At 44.4% G+C, this 17,081-nt stretch overlaps 1 protein-coding gene across 1 annotated transcript; it reads left to right on the plus strand.

Annotated features, from left to right (window-relative positions):
- Positions 1-388: 388 nt before the first annotated feature.
- LOC149436232 (uncharacterized) lies at positions 389-4,844 on the plus strand. The gene has a single exon (XM_089661833.1). The coding sequence runs from the start codon at positions 572-574 to the stop codon at positions 1,634-1,636; it is 1,065 nt and encodes a 354-aa protein (XP_089517959.1). The 5' UTR covers positions 389-571; the 3' UTR covers positions 1,637-4,844.
- Positions 4,845-17,081: the final 12,237 nt, after the last annotated feature.

Below are 17,081 nucleotides of genomic sequence, written 5' to 3' on the forward strand. Positions count from 1 at the left end.
TTGTTCTGTATGATCTGTAACAGTGCCACAACTGCCTATACGTGAGAATGTATGACTCCATTGTCTGGGCTGAATGTTGGGAATACTGTGCGCACTTAAACTTTCTTAATAAAATCTATTTGATTAAAAAAAATACTGTAGATAATGCTGTACATATTCTTTCTATTCATAAGATATATATATATATATATATATATATATATATTAAAAATAGAAAGAAACTTTATGTAGTCCTTTTATATAGAATTCTAACTTTTTTTTTGTACAGGTGGATTGATGAACCAAGTTTTCGGTCATGTTGGTCTTCATGAATACAGCTGAGTCACATGGAAAACAAGACATATGGATGTCTTAATTGACTGAAAGTCTTTACTGCAGTTCACTGGAGGATTCACACGGGATACAAGTCATATCTGTGTTCTAAAAGTCATGGTTTGGATCCTCTTCCACATTGATCCAGCAGGAGAAAAGTAATTTCAGTGTTCTGGAAGTGATAACGGCTTTACAATAAAGTCCAACCCAAGTATACATAAGAGGAGTCATTTCAAACTACTTGTTTGGAGATTTTACAATGGAGAGAAAATATATCACACACCAGAAGGTTCACAATGGAGAGAAGTCATATCCTTGTTCTGAATGTGACAAAACCTTTACATGCAAGAAAGACCTTATAGTACACCATAGAGTTCATACTGGAGAGAAGCCATATCAGTGTTCTGCATGTGATAAAGCTTTTACACAGAAGGCAAATCTTAAAACACACCAGATGATTCACAATGGAGAGAGGCCATATCAGTGTTCTGAATGTGATAAAGCTTTTACTGTGCAGTCACATCTTATCACACATCAGAAGATTCACACTGGAGAGAAGCCATATCAGTGTTCTGAATGTGATAAAGCTTTTACAGAGAAGTCACATCTTATCAGACACCAGATTGTTCACACTGGAGAAAAACCATATCAGTGTTCTGAATGTGATAAAGCTTTTACACAGAAGTCAAGTCTTATCAAACACCAGAGGATTCACACTGGAGAGAAGCCATATCAGTGTTCTGAGTGTGGCAAAACTTTTAAAACCAAGAGGGAGCTTATAATACACCAGAGGATTCACACTGGAGAGAAGCCATATCAGTGTTCGGAATGTGATAAAGCTTTTGCAAAGAAGTCACATCTTATCAGACACCAGAGAATTCACACTGAGGAGAAGCCATATCAGTGTTCTGAATGTGATAAAGCTTTTGCAAGGAAGTCACATCTTATCACTCACCAGATGATTCACACTGGAGAGAAGCCATATCAGTGTTCCGAATGTGGCAAAACTTTTACAACCAAGAGGGAGCTTATAATGCACCAGATGATTCATTCTGGAGAGAAACCATGTCAGTGTTCTGAATATGATAACGCTTTTGCAAAGAAGTCACATCTTATCACACACCAGAGGATTCACACTGGAGAGAAGCCATATCAGTGTTCTGGATGTGATAAAGCTTTTGCAAGGAAGTCACATCTTATCAGACACCAGATGATTCACACTGGAGAGAAACCATATCAGTGTTCTGAATGTGGCAAAGCTTTTACACATAAGTCAAATCTTATCAGACACCAGAGGATTCACACTGGAGAGAAGCCATTTTAATGCTCTCAATGTGACAAAACTTTTACAGTTAGTGTTGGTCTAATTATCACCGGAGGATTCACAAATCTCAGCATAGATTATTTTCTGGAAGAAAAGAGATATTAAAGAAGTTTCAGGTGTCACAATTCAGTTTTACATCCCCAATATCATCCCACAAGCTGGAAAAGAGAAAATGTTACTTTAAAAGAAACAAACTAAAATCTGTGAGCAAACTAGAATGTAATGATTGGATGAACTGAGTTTAGTGCTTATGTCCATCAATCACACAACTAGAAAGGAATTGAATATTTTATATTTTGACAATTGTTTTAAGATAAGCATCAATAACTGAACAGCTTCCCTCATGATTCTCATCTTTATCTTTTTTATGGAGCTTTGAATGAACATGCAATGCATTTTCATGATTCACCAACTGAGTTGTGTTTCCAAGCATTTTCTTCATTTCTGGATCCTGAGGTAAAACATGCCCAACACTGCCTCAGTACCAGAGACTAGGATGGGTTCTATTGTCATCTTACCAAGTCTCTGAAGCCTCAGTGGGAGAGTCCATTCCAGGTTCTTCTGACTATTGATGCATGATCAGCCAGGCTTGAGGTATCCAGCTAAGCTCACCTTCTCCAATCCTCCTGTCACGGATTTACCCACACGCCTTGCCCATAGCGACTAGCTAACCGAGGCGCGCAAGTGCGGCCGTGACTTGGGGTAAGAGGGAATAAGGGGGACTTAACTTTGAATATATAAAACAGTATGAGGGAGCATGTTCTGCCGCGATCCGAGATGGCCGCTTAAGCTAGGAGCTCCCACCGGCCAGAGACATCCTGCTTCCTTGCATGGAGGATCGGGTGAGCACAGGGCAGACAAACATGGGTAAAGCGGACCGGAACACCTCTGGAGCCTGGTCCTGCTCCCCACGGGTCCCTAATCAGCAGTCAGCACGGCATATACAGGAGCTATTCCACTCCCAGCAGAGGGACAGACCACAGTTATCCCCCTCTCCCCCTCTGCAGCCATTCCACGGAGCACAGCATCAGACTCTGTCCCACAGCATGATCTCTCTGAATCTCATGCCTTATCGCTGAGAGATCTACATGATGTGGCAGCTGACATTAAAATAACATTCACTACTGCCCTTACTGACCTACGTGATGACCTCCACTCCCTGGGCACCAGATTAGAAGGGGTGGAACTCTCTGCCAAACAAAACGCAGACGCAATAGTGGAACTACAGCAGATGATCGCCTCCCTCGCTTCAAGCATCCGTGAATTCTATAGACATATTGAGGATTTAGACAATCGTGGACGCAGGCATAACATCAGAATCCGTGGTGTACCAGAATCTGTAGAACCAAACGAAATTTCAAGAACAGTCATGGCGTTCTTTAATGACCTGCTGGGCCCGCCTGCCTGTGACGCCTATTGACATGGATCATGCACATAGATAACTCCAACCCAGGGGCAGAGATACCGACCCTCCCCCAAGAGACATAGTATGTTGTCCAGTTTTCCATTTAAAGATATCCACAGATGCGCCAGAGAAAGAAGACGCCTTTTGTATCGGGGGTCAGAAATACATCTGATCTCTCCACTCTGACCCTACAACAAAGAAGAGAACTCCGCCCCCTAATGGACTCACTCCGATCCCACAACATACCCTACAGGTGGCGATTCCCCTTCTGCCTTTCCGCACGGGCGCACTGCTAATCTGCGGTTCCCAGAGGAATTGCTCAATTTCTGTGCTGCTCTGGAAATACCATTACTGGACCTTCCTGACTGGTACAGGAATATGCAGATCCCTTCTGCCGCAGAAACTGGAACCGGAAACCAGTGCAATGAAGTGGCAAGGCCACCTTTCTTGTCGACGCCGCTCTGCTCCCTCGACCCCTCCAAGACCTCACAAAAGGGGCTCTACTACCACATCCAGCCCAATGGCTTTTCCTGCACACAGAAGGTCTCGCTGTGATGCTTAGGAGTTCTGCACCTCCTCTCGCTCCTGCCCCTCTCATCCACAACACATTACCAACTTACTACCAGCTTCTGAACATCACACCTCACCTCCGAAGTTTATCGGGAAAACTCCTGTTCCTCTGATACTACCCTTAGGGGCCTCAGAATCCCCACCCTGAAAGCCCTCCCAAACCTGCTCCAGCTTGTACTTCCTGACACTCCGGCATACAGTCATCTGTACACCTTTTTGGAGGCTCCCTGGATCTCACTCTGCAACCCCCTGCCTTCCAATTCCTCGCCCATCCGCCACGATCCGTCTCACTTTGCCTCTCTTCTCTGCAAGCCTCCCTGTGGCACTGCCACTACTACCTTAGACTGCAACCACCTGACTTCCATCTGAGTCTCCATTTCCTCTAAGCTCCTTCCACGAGGCCCTTGTCAAGTCTACTTGGATTGGGACTCATGGATTTTTCCTTTGTGTTATTGCATTGTTGTTTTATACCTGTGAGCGAGTATCACCTCCATAGGCTCCCTGGATGGTAATCCCCTTTAAGAGTTTGGTAATCCCTTTACTACTTTTGCATCTCCATCCATCCCATGCTCACGTATAGTGCTAGGCCTATAATCTTCCTAAGCAGGCCCTTTGACACTGGCCGCTCCCTTCCATCCCTCTCCCCCTGCAGGTGCGTGCTTAGGCACTCTCTCCAGACCTATTTGAGGTGCTGCTCGACTCCCTTGATGCCTTCTGAGCCTATGCTGATACATTTCCTGGTTTTCTTGCCTTTGTTTCCTCCCCTTCATGTAATGTGTAGTGCCTTGTATGCTGGCGGCCTAATTGGTCATTTTTCACATTCTGGTCGCCCTAAGTTATCGTTATTGTTATGTATCTAACCTCCAATGCCTTAGGTAGATGGTGGTACTGCTTGCCCTCCTCCTGGGGGGGGGGGGGGCGGGGAGTGCCACCTGTAGCTCTACCTCAGAGCGTTTGATACCTGGTCTGCTATTTTGGTTTTCCTAGTTCACGTTTTAGCCTACAGTACACTCACCCTCGCGTATGTGATATCTACCTGCCCTAAACCGCTGTGTGTGATACCCAAACATCTATCCCTCTCACTGCTGTTATTCCTTATACATTTAGTTCCAAATCTTTCTTAAGACATCACAACTTACCCATTCTGTCGGGGAACGGCTGCTACACCACCTTATCTAACTTTGCATATAAGTTCTATACCGTCAGGTCCATAAATATTGGGACATCGACAAAATTCTAACATTTTTGGCTCTTTACACCACCACAATGGATTTGAAATTAAACAAACAAGATGTGCTTTAACTGCAGACTGTCAGCTTTAATTTGAGGGTATTTACACCCAAATCAGGTAAACGGTGTAGGAATTACAACAGTTTGCATATGTGCTTCCCACTTGTTAAGGGACCAAAAGTAATGGGACAATTGGCTTCTCAGCTGTTCCATGGCCAGGTGTGTGTTTTTCCCTCATTATCCCAATTACAATGAGCAGATAAAAGGTCCAGAATTCATTTCAAGTGTGCTATTTGCATTTGGAATCTGTTGCTGTCAACTCTCAAGATGAGATCCAAAGAGCTGTCACTATCAGTGAAGCAAGCCATCATTAGGCTGAAAAAACAAAACAAACCCGTCAGAGAGGTAGCAAAAATATTAGGCGTGGCCAAAACAACTGTTTGGAACATTCTTAAAAAGAAGGAACGCACCGGTGAGCTCAGCAACACCAAAAGACCCGGAAGATCACGGAAAACAACTGTGGTGGATGACCGAAGATTTCTTTCCCTGGTGAAGAAAACACCCTTCACAACAGTTGGCCAGATCAAGAACACTCTCTGGGAGGTAGGTGTATGTGTGTCAAAGTCACCAATCAAGAGAAGACTTCACCAGAGCGAATACAGAGGGTTCACCACAAGATGGAAACAATTGGTGAGCCTCAAAAACAGGAAGGCCAGATTAGAGTTTGCCAAACGACATGTAAAAAAGCCTTCACAGTTCTGGAACAACATCCTATGGACAGATGAGACCGACATCAACTTGTACCAGAGTGATGGGAAGAGAAGAGTATGGAGAAGGAACTGCTCATGGTCCTAAGCATACCACCTCATCAGTGAAGCATGGTGGTGGTAGTGTCATGGCGTGGGCATGTATGGCTGCCAATAGAACTGCTTCTCTTGTATTTATTGATGATGTGACGGCTGACAGAAGCAGCCGGATGAATTGTGAAGTGTTTCGGGAATATTATCTGCTCATATTCAGCCAAATGCTTCACAACTCATTGGACGCTTCACAGTGCAGATGGACAATGACCCAAAGCAGACTGCAAAAGCAACCAAAGAGTGTTTTAAGGGAAAGAAGTGGAATGTTATGCAATGGCCAAGTCAATCACCTGACCTGAATCCGATTAAGCATTTCACTTGCTGAAGACAAAACTGAAGGGAAAATGCCCCAAGAACAAGCAGGAACTGAAGACAGTTGCAGTAGAGGCCTGGCAGAGCATCACCAGGGATGAAACCCAGTGTCTGGTGATGTCTATGCGCTCCAGACTTCAGGCTGTAATTGACTGCAAAGGATTTGCAACCAAGTATTAAAAAGTGAAAGTTTGATTTATGATTATTATTCTGTCCCATTACTTTTGGTCCCTTAACAAGTGGGAGGCACATATGCAAACTGTTGTAATTCCTACACTGTTCACCTGATTTGGATGTAAATACCCTCAAATTAAAGCTGACAGTCTGCAGTTAAAGCACATCTTGTTCGTTTCATTTCAAATCCATTATGGTGGAGTATAGAGCCAAATATGTTAGAATTGTGTCGATGTCCCAATATTTATGGACTTGACTGCCCTGCCCTCTCCCTTCCTCTACAGTCCCCACATCTTATTTTTCTCAGGATCCACCAGGCGGCAGGCTCCCCCATTTTGGTTCTACACTCACCTCGTTTCCCACACAGTGGGCTCAGTGAGCTCTTACTGGCTTCAGCCGGCTACTTCCTTTTTCTCCTCCTTCTCCTTCCCTCCTCACTTTCTCTCCCTCTACCCCTTTTTTTTCTTGTCCCCTCTCTCACCCTTCTCTCCCATTGACAAGTGGACTAGCTGGTCTATTCCTCCCGCCGGTTAATACTTCCTTTTAATGACAACTTTCTTTTTCCTTTCTCTCTCTCTCCTCCTTCCCCCCCCTTCTTGTTTTTTTTTTCTTTTTCTCCCCTTCCCTCCCTTCCTTCTCCAATCCTTCCCCACTTCCCTTACTCCCAGTGTCCACCAGGCTTATTATTCACGACACTTTGGACATGACCTCCTCCAACTCTCCATCAGGACAGTTGTCTGGAAAAGTACCTATATTTATACAAAGAGCGGATGTCCTCTTTCTTTAAGAGACACATTTTTGTCAAGATTCCATCCCCAAGCTCTTTAACTCGTGCTTCCCAACTGTTTATCATGCCGCTAACCCTTTGGCTAAATTGAAGGGCGTGGCCATTCTGATAGCAAGACACCTCCCCTTGACAATTTCAGATTCACTCCCGGACCCCGAAGGCAGATACTTGTTTCTAAAAGGCACTTTTGCTAATCGGCCCATCACGCTTGCAAATCTCTACGCTACCAATACCAAGCAGGTATTCTTTGTCCGCTCGATCACTGCCTCCCTTTCCTCCTTCCAGACAGGCATGCTGATTCTGGGGGGAGATCTGAATGTCCCCTTATGCCCATTATTGGACTCCTCCTCAGGTAGCTCCTTTTTACTATACAAAGCTGTTAGGTGGATTTGCACTCACCTACAGGACCTACAACTCCATGATTCCTGGCGACTGCTTAACCCTAATGTCAAAGACTACACATTCTTTTCTCCACGGCACAACAAATATTCCAGAATAGAATACATTTTCTTATTGCAAGTAGATCTCTCACTCCTCCACGTCACCTCCATAGAACCGATGGTTCTCTCGGACCACCACCATGACCACGACATTGCGTTTCCCCAAAAAACACTCCCGCTCTAAGTTCTGGTGACTGGACACTTCCCTTCTATCCGACATAGCAACTGAAACTGAGATCTGTTCCAAATTAACTATTTCTCAACAAACCAAACTCCAGAAACCTCCTCTCTAACGCAATGGTAGGCACATAAATGTGTCATCCGCAAAGTCCTCATAGCCATAGCCATGAAATGTAAACGAGACAGACAAGAGCGTCTACAACTTCTTACAGATAGAATCCAATACTCAAGCCGTGTTGACACTGACTGAACTCACGCCTGCTCGTTCTCAGCTCCTGACTGAAGTGGGCAAGGCAGCCAAAGGTAGATATATTTTGTCACAAAAGCTATTCTATGAATTTGCGAATAAAAGTGGGAGTTTTCTAGCTAGAGCCCTTCAAAAAAAAAAGTTGAGCATGACAGTCCACAAAATCAGGGGTCTGGATGGTGCTGTTGCCTCATCAAACATCTACATTGCTTCTCATTTCAAGCAGTTTTAAAACGCCGTTACACCCAGGGCCCCTCTGATATCTGACTTTCTTCATCTTTATAGTCCCACCGCACTTCCTGAGGATACGGCACAAACCTTAGAACAAAACATTATGTCTGATGAGCTTCAGCGAGCTGTCAAACAACTGAAACCTGGTAAGAGCCTGGATACTGATGGTTTCTCTGCAGCTTACCACAAATAATTTCTTGACATCCTGAGCGACCCTTTCCTCTCTGCCTTAAATACCTTCTTCTCATCCCCCCCACCACAACATCGCCTCTTAGAAGTGCACATCACAGTCATACCCAAAGGGGATAAAGATGCAACTTTGGTATCCAATTATAGGCCCATATCCCTCTTGAACGTAGATTTCAAAATATTTGCAAAAATTCTTGCCAATCGTCTCCTTCCCTTACTCCCCTCCTTGATCAACTTAGATCAAGTGGGTTTCATCCCTGGCAGAGAAGCAAGAGATAATACCACCAAGGCCCTTCACCTCCTCTACTGGCTTCACACATCTAATACCCCTGGGTTCCTCCTCTTTTTGGATGTGGAGACGGCCTTTGACAGAGTGGCATGGGACTATCTGAAGGCGTCCCTGCAGGCGATCGGTCTGAAAGAACAAATGCTTAACTTCATTATGGCCCTGTATTCTGGCCCAATGGCACAGGTTCGAGTGAATGGCCACCTATTGAACCCCTTCCCCCTCGGGAATGGGACGCGTCCCCTCTCCCTGCTCCTCTTTGTACTATCATTAGAACCACCGTTACACAAAATCCATTTGAATCCTGACATCAAAGGCATTACTGCAACAGCTCAAGAATACAAAATTGCTGCTTATGCAGACGACATCCTACTGTTTTTAGCGGATCCTTAAACCTCCTTGCCCAATCTGCTGAAAGACTTGTCATTCTTTCAATATCTTTTGAATCTCAAAATTAATTATTTTAAGTCCTATGCCCTTAGCATCACTCTCTCCTCTGACATGGTATTGTTTTGCCAATCCCGGTTCCCGTTCCATTGGGAAAAGGAGGCCCTCACTTATCTAGGTATCCAGCTCACTCGTTACCTAAATGACCTATATGCCAAAAACTTTGTCACAGCTCTCAGATCAATTCAGGACGACCTTACGAAGTGGCACCATCCTTGCTTCTCATGGTCCGGGAGGGCTGCCATACTCAAAATGAACGTATTCCCTCACCTCCTCTATCTTTTTCAAACCCTACCTATGCAACTACCACATGCCTTTTTTTACCTCATGTAGAAGAATGTGCTCATTGTTTCTTTGGAATCACAAGCGTCCATGCATTTTGTATTCACAATTGGTTCTCCCTAGATCTAAGGGAGGGATCAGACTCCCTGACCTACAACGTTACTATTGGGCTTGCCATCTTTCTAGAGTTATTGATTGGCACGTTCATTCGACCACCAAAGCTTGGGTGAATTTAGAGAACTCATTTTCCCCCTTCCCTATAGCATCGATCCCTTGGCTTCTTGCAAAGCACACACCTCAGGCCCTCCTCACACACCCATTGTTGGGATCTACTCTGAAATTCTTCCCTTTGACCTGCAAGTTGGCCTCCATTTTGGATGCTCCTAACCCCTTAACCTCTCTCAGCTTAAATCCCGACTTCCATCCAGGAATGCATAAGACCTTTCTATCCCAACATTGGCCACGTAGCCAGATGAAGGCTGAACACTTTTTCTAAAAGGGCCGATTGAAACCTTACTCTTCATTGGTGGACAGCATGAGAGATCGTACATTCCCCTTCTGGGCTTACCTCCAAATCAGGCACTTTTTGCAAACACATGAACACCGTCATAAATGGACCCGTTCTCTTACCCCCTTTGAATCTATTTGCTCTAAAACCGAACCCCAGAGGCATCTGATTTCATTAGTCTACCTCCTCCTAGTTGGAGGTGGGAATTATGACACACACACCCCCCCCCCCTGCAGAGCTTAGAGCAGGGACCTGGAAACAGATTTCTCCTCTTTGGACTCGGATCAAATATTTACATATCAACGCAAGAAAACAGCTACAAACTGGCCTCCCGTTGGTACCGTACCCCTTCTAGAATCCATTACTACAATCCCTCTCTGCCTAACAAGTGTTGGAGATTTGGGGCACCAGATGGGTCTTTCCACCATATCTGGTGGTCATGCCCAAGTATCCAATCCTGCTGGCAGGAGGTTCATCAGATAACTTTGACAGTATCTACATTACCTCTCGATTTCTCTCCAGTCCAATTCCTCCTCCACTATTCCTCCCTCCCCAGACACCTTTATTTTAAATCACTTGCTATGCAATTGTTGTATTTGTAATTGTTTGTTTTCCTAACCATCTCTCTATGTATGGCTTTTGCCCATTGTGATATATTGCATTTTCTCTTTTTTCTATCACACTGTATTACTATGTACTTAGTGTATATTTTAAATGCCTTGTAATTTGCTAATAAACATTATGTAAAAAAAATAAAACAGAATATAAGACCGGCCATGATACACTTTCACAGCCTGCACTACCTCTTGGCCACCACCGGAGGGAGACTCCACTCCAATCCGGATAGCTAAATACACACAAAGGCAGATACAAATCTTATACACAATCTGGTGCACTAATTAGAGTTGAGGAGCAGCTTAGCAATCACACACCCTTCTAGGATCCCTTCAGCTATCCTACAGAACCCCAGTGTTAATCACTCTTCCACTGTCCACACACCGACACACCACAAACGGTAGCTGGCCACCAGCCAACAGTTTATCCACAGAACGGTCTGTTGGGACACCACACACACACATCACTGTGTGGCAGATCTGTTACCTTTTACAATCTGCACGCAATCTGCCAACATGCAGTGCAATTGCATACAGATTGGCAATGAGCTTGACCGAGCATATAAAAACACTAAAATACAATACAATCTAATCGTCCCCTACACTCCACCAAAACCTCCCTACTCAAAATCACCAATGACCTGCTAACCGCCAAAGCTAATGGCCCCTACTCAGTCCTCTTACTCCTTGATCTCTCCGTGGCCTTCAACACAGTTGACCACCCCCTCCTCCTCGATTAACTACACTCCCTTGGCATCAGAGACTCCGCTCTCTCCTGGCTCTCCTCCTATCTCTCTCAACGCTCCTTCAGCGTTACCTATAACGCTACCACCTCCCCCTCTCTGTTGGGGTCCCCCAAGGCTCTGACCTCGGGCCCCTTCTCTTCTCCATCTACACCTCCTCCCTTGGCAAACTGATACACTCCCACGGCTTCAACTATCACCTCTACGCCGATGACACACAAATTTACCTCTCCACCCCTCGCCTCACCCCTTCATCCTCCGCCCGTATCACTCACCTACTGAATGACATATCAGACTGGATGTCGCTCCATTTCCTAAACCTTTCCAAAAACCGAGCTAATTTTCCCCCCAGCCTGCGACCTCCCCCCCACCCACTCTATCACAACCCACAACACCACCATCAGTCCCACCCTGCAAGCCAAAGTCCTAGGTGTCACTCTAGACTCAAACCTGTCCTTCTAACCCCATGTCCAATCGCTAGCAAGCTCATGCAGGCTCCACCTCCGTAACATCTCCAAAATACATCCATTCCTAACCCCTGACACTACTAAACTACTCGTTCACTCCCTTATTATCTCACGCCTGGACTACTGCAACTCCCAACTCACCGGCCTCCCTCATCACAGACTATCCCCACTTCAGTCAATCCTGAACTCAGCGGCCAGACTCATCCACCTTACCAACCGCTCTGTATCTGCCACCCCCCTCTGTCATTCCCTCCACTATCTCCCGATTGCCCAAGGCATCAAATTCAAACTACTCACACTGACATACAAAGCCATTCATAACGCTGCCCCAAACTACCTCACCGACCTGATACCCAAATACCCTACCCGTAATCTTTGCTCCTCACAAGACCTCCTACTTTCTAGCTCCCTGATCTCCACCTCCCACGCCCGACTGCAGGACTTCCCCCATCCTCTGGAACTCACTACCCCAATCCATCAGACTGCCACCTACAATCCTCACCTTTAGGCGCACCCTGAAAACTCATCTCTTCAGGGAAGCCTACCCCACCCTCACCTAAAAGCCGATCTGCTCCACTCCTCCTACCACTCCATCCCCCACAGCCACTTCCTTCTGTACCACTATCCCCTCCCTCCTAGATTGTAAGCTCGAAAGAGCAGGGCCCTCATGTATTGTTTTGTTACTGTACTGTCCCCCACTATAATGTACAGCGCTGAGCAAACCTTTTGGTGCTATATAAATACTGTATAATAATAATAATCTCTCCGAAGATAGGAGCCCAAGCTTAAATACCCAGAAATCACTTATTAATTTTAAGATTAATATCCTGAAAGTGGGTGGGGCATAAACTATGTGCAAAGTATAGAAAGTTATAAAAAATACAAGAAGACACACATTGACTATTCACTATAAAATAAAAGGGAATAAAAAACAGAAATAAAACTTTTACCAAGATTTATCCTGCGACTGGAGCAAGTCAGAGAATCCGTAATCCGTTAGTCGATTGAACCAGCTCCATATGAATTACAATGTCCAGATCCTCAATTTATGGGGCTATGTATTATTATTATTATACAGTATTTCTATAGTGCCAAAAGGTTTGCTCAGTGCTGTACATTATAGTGGGAGACAGTACATGAGACAGTACAGTAACAAAACAATACACGAGGGGTTCAACGGCCCTGCGCTTTCGAGCTTACAATCTAGGAGGGAGGGGATAGTGGTACAGGAGGAAGTGGCTGTGGGGGATGGAGCGGTAGGAGGAATGGAGGAGATCGGCAGTTAGGTTATGGATGAGGGCTGGACATTAGTACTTAGCCAATCGACTCTGGGGGGTGTTCCTGTACCCGCCCACAGGCTGTTCTGGGTGATGAACTGCCCAAAATCAATTGGACCAAGACCGGTTTGAATCAACAAGTCGGGGATTGAATTTCCGATACCAGTGCATCAGTCCGATCCCGACAGTACCAATCACTGCTCTGCTATCACACTCCAGCGCCACATAGCCAGTTCCTGCATTTTCCTGGCATTCTACATAGGTCACAAATATAGTTTTATATGCCGATGTAGCCTACAGAGTGCCCCATCAGAAGAAAGTATTTTCATCTCTCTGCAACTAATATTTTAGCTTTTATGAGAGATGAAACATACTTTTTTGATGTATGTATATACTTTTAGAGCTCCCTAGACAGCTCCGAGCCCCCTTGGTGTCATGAAGCCGAAACGTCTGCGTTTCTCTTTTAAGCTTCAGGAAGATGGCAAAGTCTGATTACATATAGGTGAGAAAATCTTATTAGCACCCAGGTGCCACTTCCAGAGGAAGCTAGGTCCTTTCAGATGCTAATTGATGACCATCTGTCTCCGAATACCTTATTTCTTTAATGACAAGGAATTAACTAAATTTACGATTACATATTGCTACAGGTCACATTTCAGCTACTCAAATCTTTACATTTATGTCACACCTCCCTTTACATGTTCCATCTCCTCTCCCATTATCAATGCCTCCTTTCCACATTTCATCTCCTCTCATGGATGACAACTTTTCAGGCAGGTCTGCGGCTGTGACACCAGCTAGAAAGAAGTCTCTGTTCAGTGAGAAAACAACATCCCAAGCTGATGCAGGCCTTCCAATACTGAGTTACTGCTGATTTAGGGGATGTATTCAGCAGTAAAACGTAAGCCCAGCTGGCCACTTGTGTTCCATGTGGTTCTGCCAAATGGGATTCCATCAGGTGAAGATCAGAAATCCTTGTTCCATGTTTTCTCTTTCCAGCTATTACTCCTCTCCATAGACTAATCACACAATACAACTGCCAGAGATCTGAACTTACAAAGTGCTGAGTGTGCGGTCATATTCCTACCACTTCTTCCGGGGGACTGACATTCCTCTGATTGGGGTTCACAATAATCACTCTGAGTGCACACATCTCTTTTTGGTGGAAAGTTTGTAAAGAAAACTTCTTCTCCCTGGAAATATTACAACGTTGGCACCAAAGTGTAACTATGGGCAACATCAATAATGACATTAATAATGAAATCTGTCATTAGCAGAGCAGGTTTTGCTTTTCTGAGTCTCCTATTGTTTTATTTTTTGTTGTCCCCCCCAGTAGATTGGTGTTTTTTTTTGTACTTCCTGTAGAAGGCCAAGTCTTTTGGGAAAAATGGCAGTTGGAGGGGTTGGGGCAAATCCTATAACACTGCTGGGGGTGCTCACAACTGTCAGTTGTCATTCATATGGGGGGGTTGGACCTTATAGAGAACCTGTTGCTGTAACTGCTGTAGAAGCGTTAGCTGAAGTTGGGCTTTACTTGTTGTGTGTCTTACTTATAATCTAAGACTTCCCTGTACAGGGTGACAACGCTGCTGTGTAATGTTCCTGCAGAATGATCAGGGTTGTCACCCTGTTACAGAAGGTGGGAAAATAACAGATCTACAGACAGGACCAACAGCTGATACAACTATGTTGCAGAGGGAACTCTGGGAATGCTAATGACAGATTGCATTACACATTCAGTTAGCAGACTTCCTGCTGTTGGTCTGATGTTTGAATTGTGTTTTGATATTTACTGGCACCGACAAGGGGAGTCTCACTTCACTAACAATAGTAGAGCCAATCACAGGCCAGTAACATTTCATAGTGTCTAAATATAATTGCAGAATGTTTAATCCCCATTGGTCCAATGGATTCCTAGTCCTTCCAGATAACATTTGCTTCTTGTGTGGAAGGAGCACCCTAAAATGGCTTCCCTTCAATTCCACCCATAGCTGTACTTTAGGTGATGTTGCCCCTCCCCCATATCTGTAAGGGAAAGCCTCAATTTCTCCCAATACTCCCCTGGTCTTCCAGTGAGAAGAAACATTTTCTCTGGAGTGGAGATGTTTTATGCAGTGAGCCCTTCATAGACGGGATGGGGAATCTAAGTAATCTAAGATAAGTAAGATGAACCGGTGTACTGGAGTCATGGATCAGATAACCAATGACACCATTGATGGTATAGCAGGGCTGACAGCAGAAGTGGCTCCATCACCTAATGTGGTGTCACAGAACTGCATGGTGGCTGACTATCTCAGAAGATCAAGGTGGAGTCTACAATCTGGTGTCGGAGAGTGTTGTCCATTTATTTTAGATCATAAGGATCTCAGAAGGGGATATCTACACAAGGTAAAGGAGTTCCAACAGTCACCTGGGTGGGGGGAAGTGGGATCCATTTTCTTAGATGGGAATAGTTGGAACTTGGTTGAGTAATATGGTGGCTTTGCTTTTTTATGCACATGATTACATTCACATTTTAGAACACAAGATTACTTGAAACCCGCAAACATGTTTTATTTTCTGAAGCAGAGACCCTGGAGAATATAATGGTGGTAGTTGCCATTTTCTATGTCATAGGATATTAGCTCAGCTGTTTATCAAATTTATTTTAGGTACTTATATAGCGCCGTCAATTTACACAGCGCTTTACATATATATTGTACATTCACATCAGTCCCTAACCCTCAAGGGGTGTACAATCTAAGGTCCCTAACTCACATTCATACATACACATACTAGGGACAATTTAGACAGGAGCCAATTCACCTCCCAGCATGTCTTTGTATTGTGGGAGGAAACAGGAGTACCCAGAGGAAACCCACACAGGCACAGGGAGAACATGCAAACTCCAGGCAGGTGGTGCCGTGGTTGGGATTTGAACCAACAACCCGAGTACTGCCAGGCGGAAGTGCTAACCATTTAGCCACTGTGCTGCCCACAGTGTGCATTATGAAATGCACATTTTCTGTAAAAAATCCCACTAAAGTTCATTTTAATGCTCAAAAAACACAATATATGACCCAGTTTGTTTGGTGAAATATAAAATATTGGGTTGGCATCAAGTATATAGATACCAAAAATGCCAAACTTTAAAAATTGTGCGTATTTGTGAAATGGTGACAAACTTCAGTACCACAAATTGTCCATAGGTGACGCTTTAAAAGCCTTTACAGGTCATCAGTTTATATAGTGAACCATGAATGATGGCCCTAGAGTTATTCCTCTCCCTCTGGTGTGTGCAGAGATATGTACAATGTGTAGTGTGATTGATGTTTTCCTACATAACCGCACCCAACCCTTGCAATTGCTCATGTATACAGGAACTGGGGGCTTTAAAATGTGTTTTGTGTGGTTTTTCAATTACAGTGTGTTACTTTACACTTTTCTTTCTGTGAACTTTATTATTGCCATATAGGGGGTTAATAGCCTCGCATGTGATAACATATTGCTGGTCACAGATCCTCTTTAAAGAAACACAAGAGGTCTATCAGACCCCTAATGTCACCTCTGGTCCCCAAAAAAGATGGTCAAGCACAGATCATGTTTGATCAACTCCTTGAAGACACAAATGTACATCTGCCAAATCTGTATCTGAGTAGACCATAGAAGCGGCATTAGCAAGAAATGTGAGCATGGCTTCAGTCAGGCGATGGTCCTGGTGGTCATGGTCTTGTTCTCCTTCAGGTCCTCTCACCTTGTAGCTGGTGACATGGTCTTGTGTGGGAATAAGTAGGAGGGGCTCGGGGTTCTCTTGTACCCAATCAGCTTGTTATGGATAAAAGATGAAAGTGTCTTCTGGGAAGTTACAGGGATTTGGATGTTTAGAGGGTTACATAAGTGGGTGGGGCTTGTATTAATGAGGGGTGTGTCATATGTTAATCAGTTTCTTAGCATAGATGATATAAATGGTATAAATAGATCCTTGAAATGTAAACAATCTATCTCTTTTCTTCTGTTGTTAAAGTGTCACATATATATGATGAATAAAGTTGGATGATATTTTCACCACATAATACCATGGTCTGGGTTCTTCTACAACACATCCCCCCAAAAATGTCCTCTTCCAGTTCTAGGAGTCTGGTGGAATGGGATACAAGCTGATGGTATCTCTTAGGCCCCTTGTATATGGGATGTGGGGTAACTCCTTTTTGCAAAGT

The sequence above is a fragment of the Staurois parvus genome, unplaced genomic scaffold, assembly GCF_062004578.1.
Source record: "Staurois parvus isolate SC_StPar_1 unplaced genomic scaffold, SC_StPar_1.0 ptg001396l, whole genome shotgun sequence".
Classification (NCBI taxonomy): Eukaryota; Metazoa; Chordata; class Amphibia; order Anura; family Ranidae; genus Staurois; species Staurois parvus.

What these genes read in the sequence shown, in the direction of transcription:
- LOC149436232 (XM_089661833.1), top strand. Translation starts at nt 572, where the DNA reads ATGGAGAGAAAATATATCACACACCAGAAGGTTCACAATGGAGAGAAG.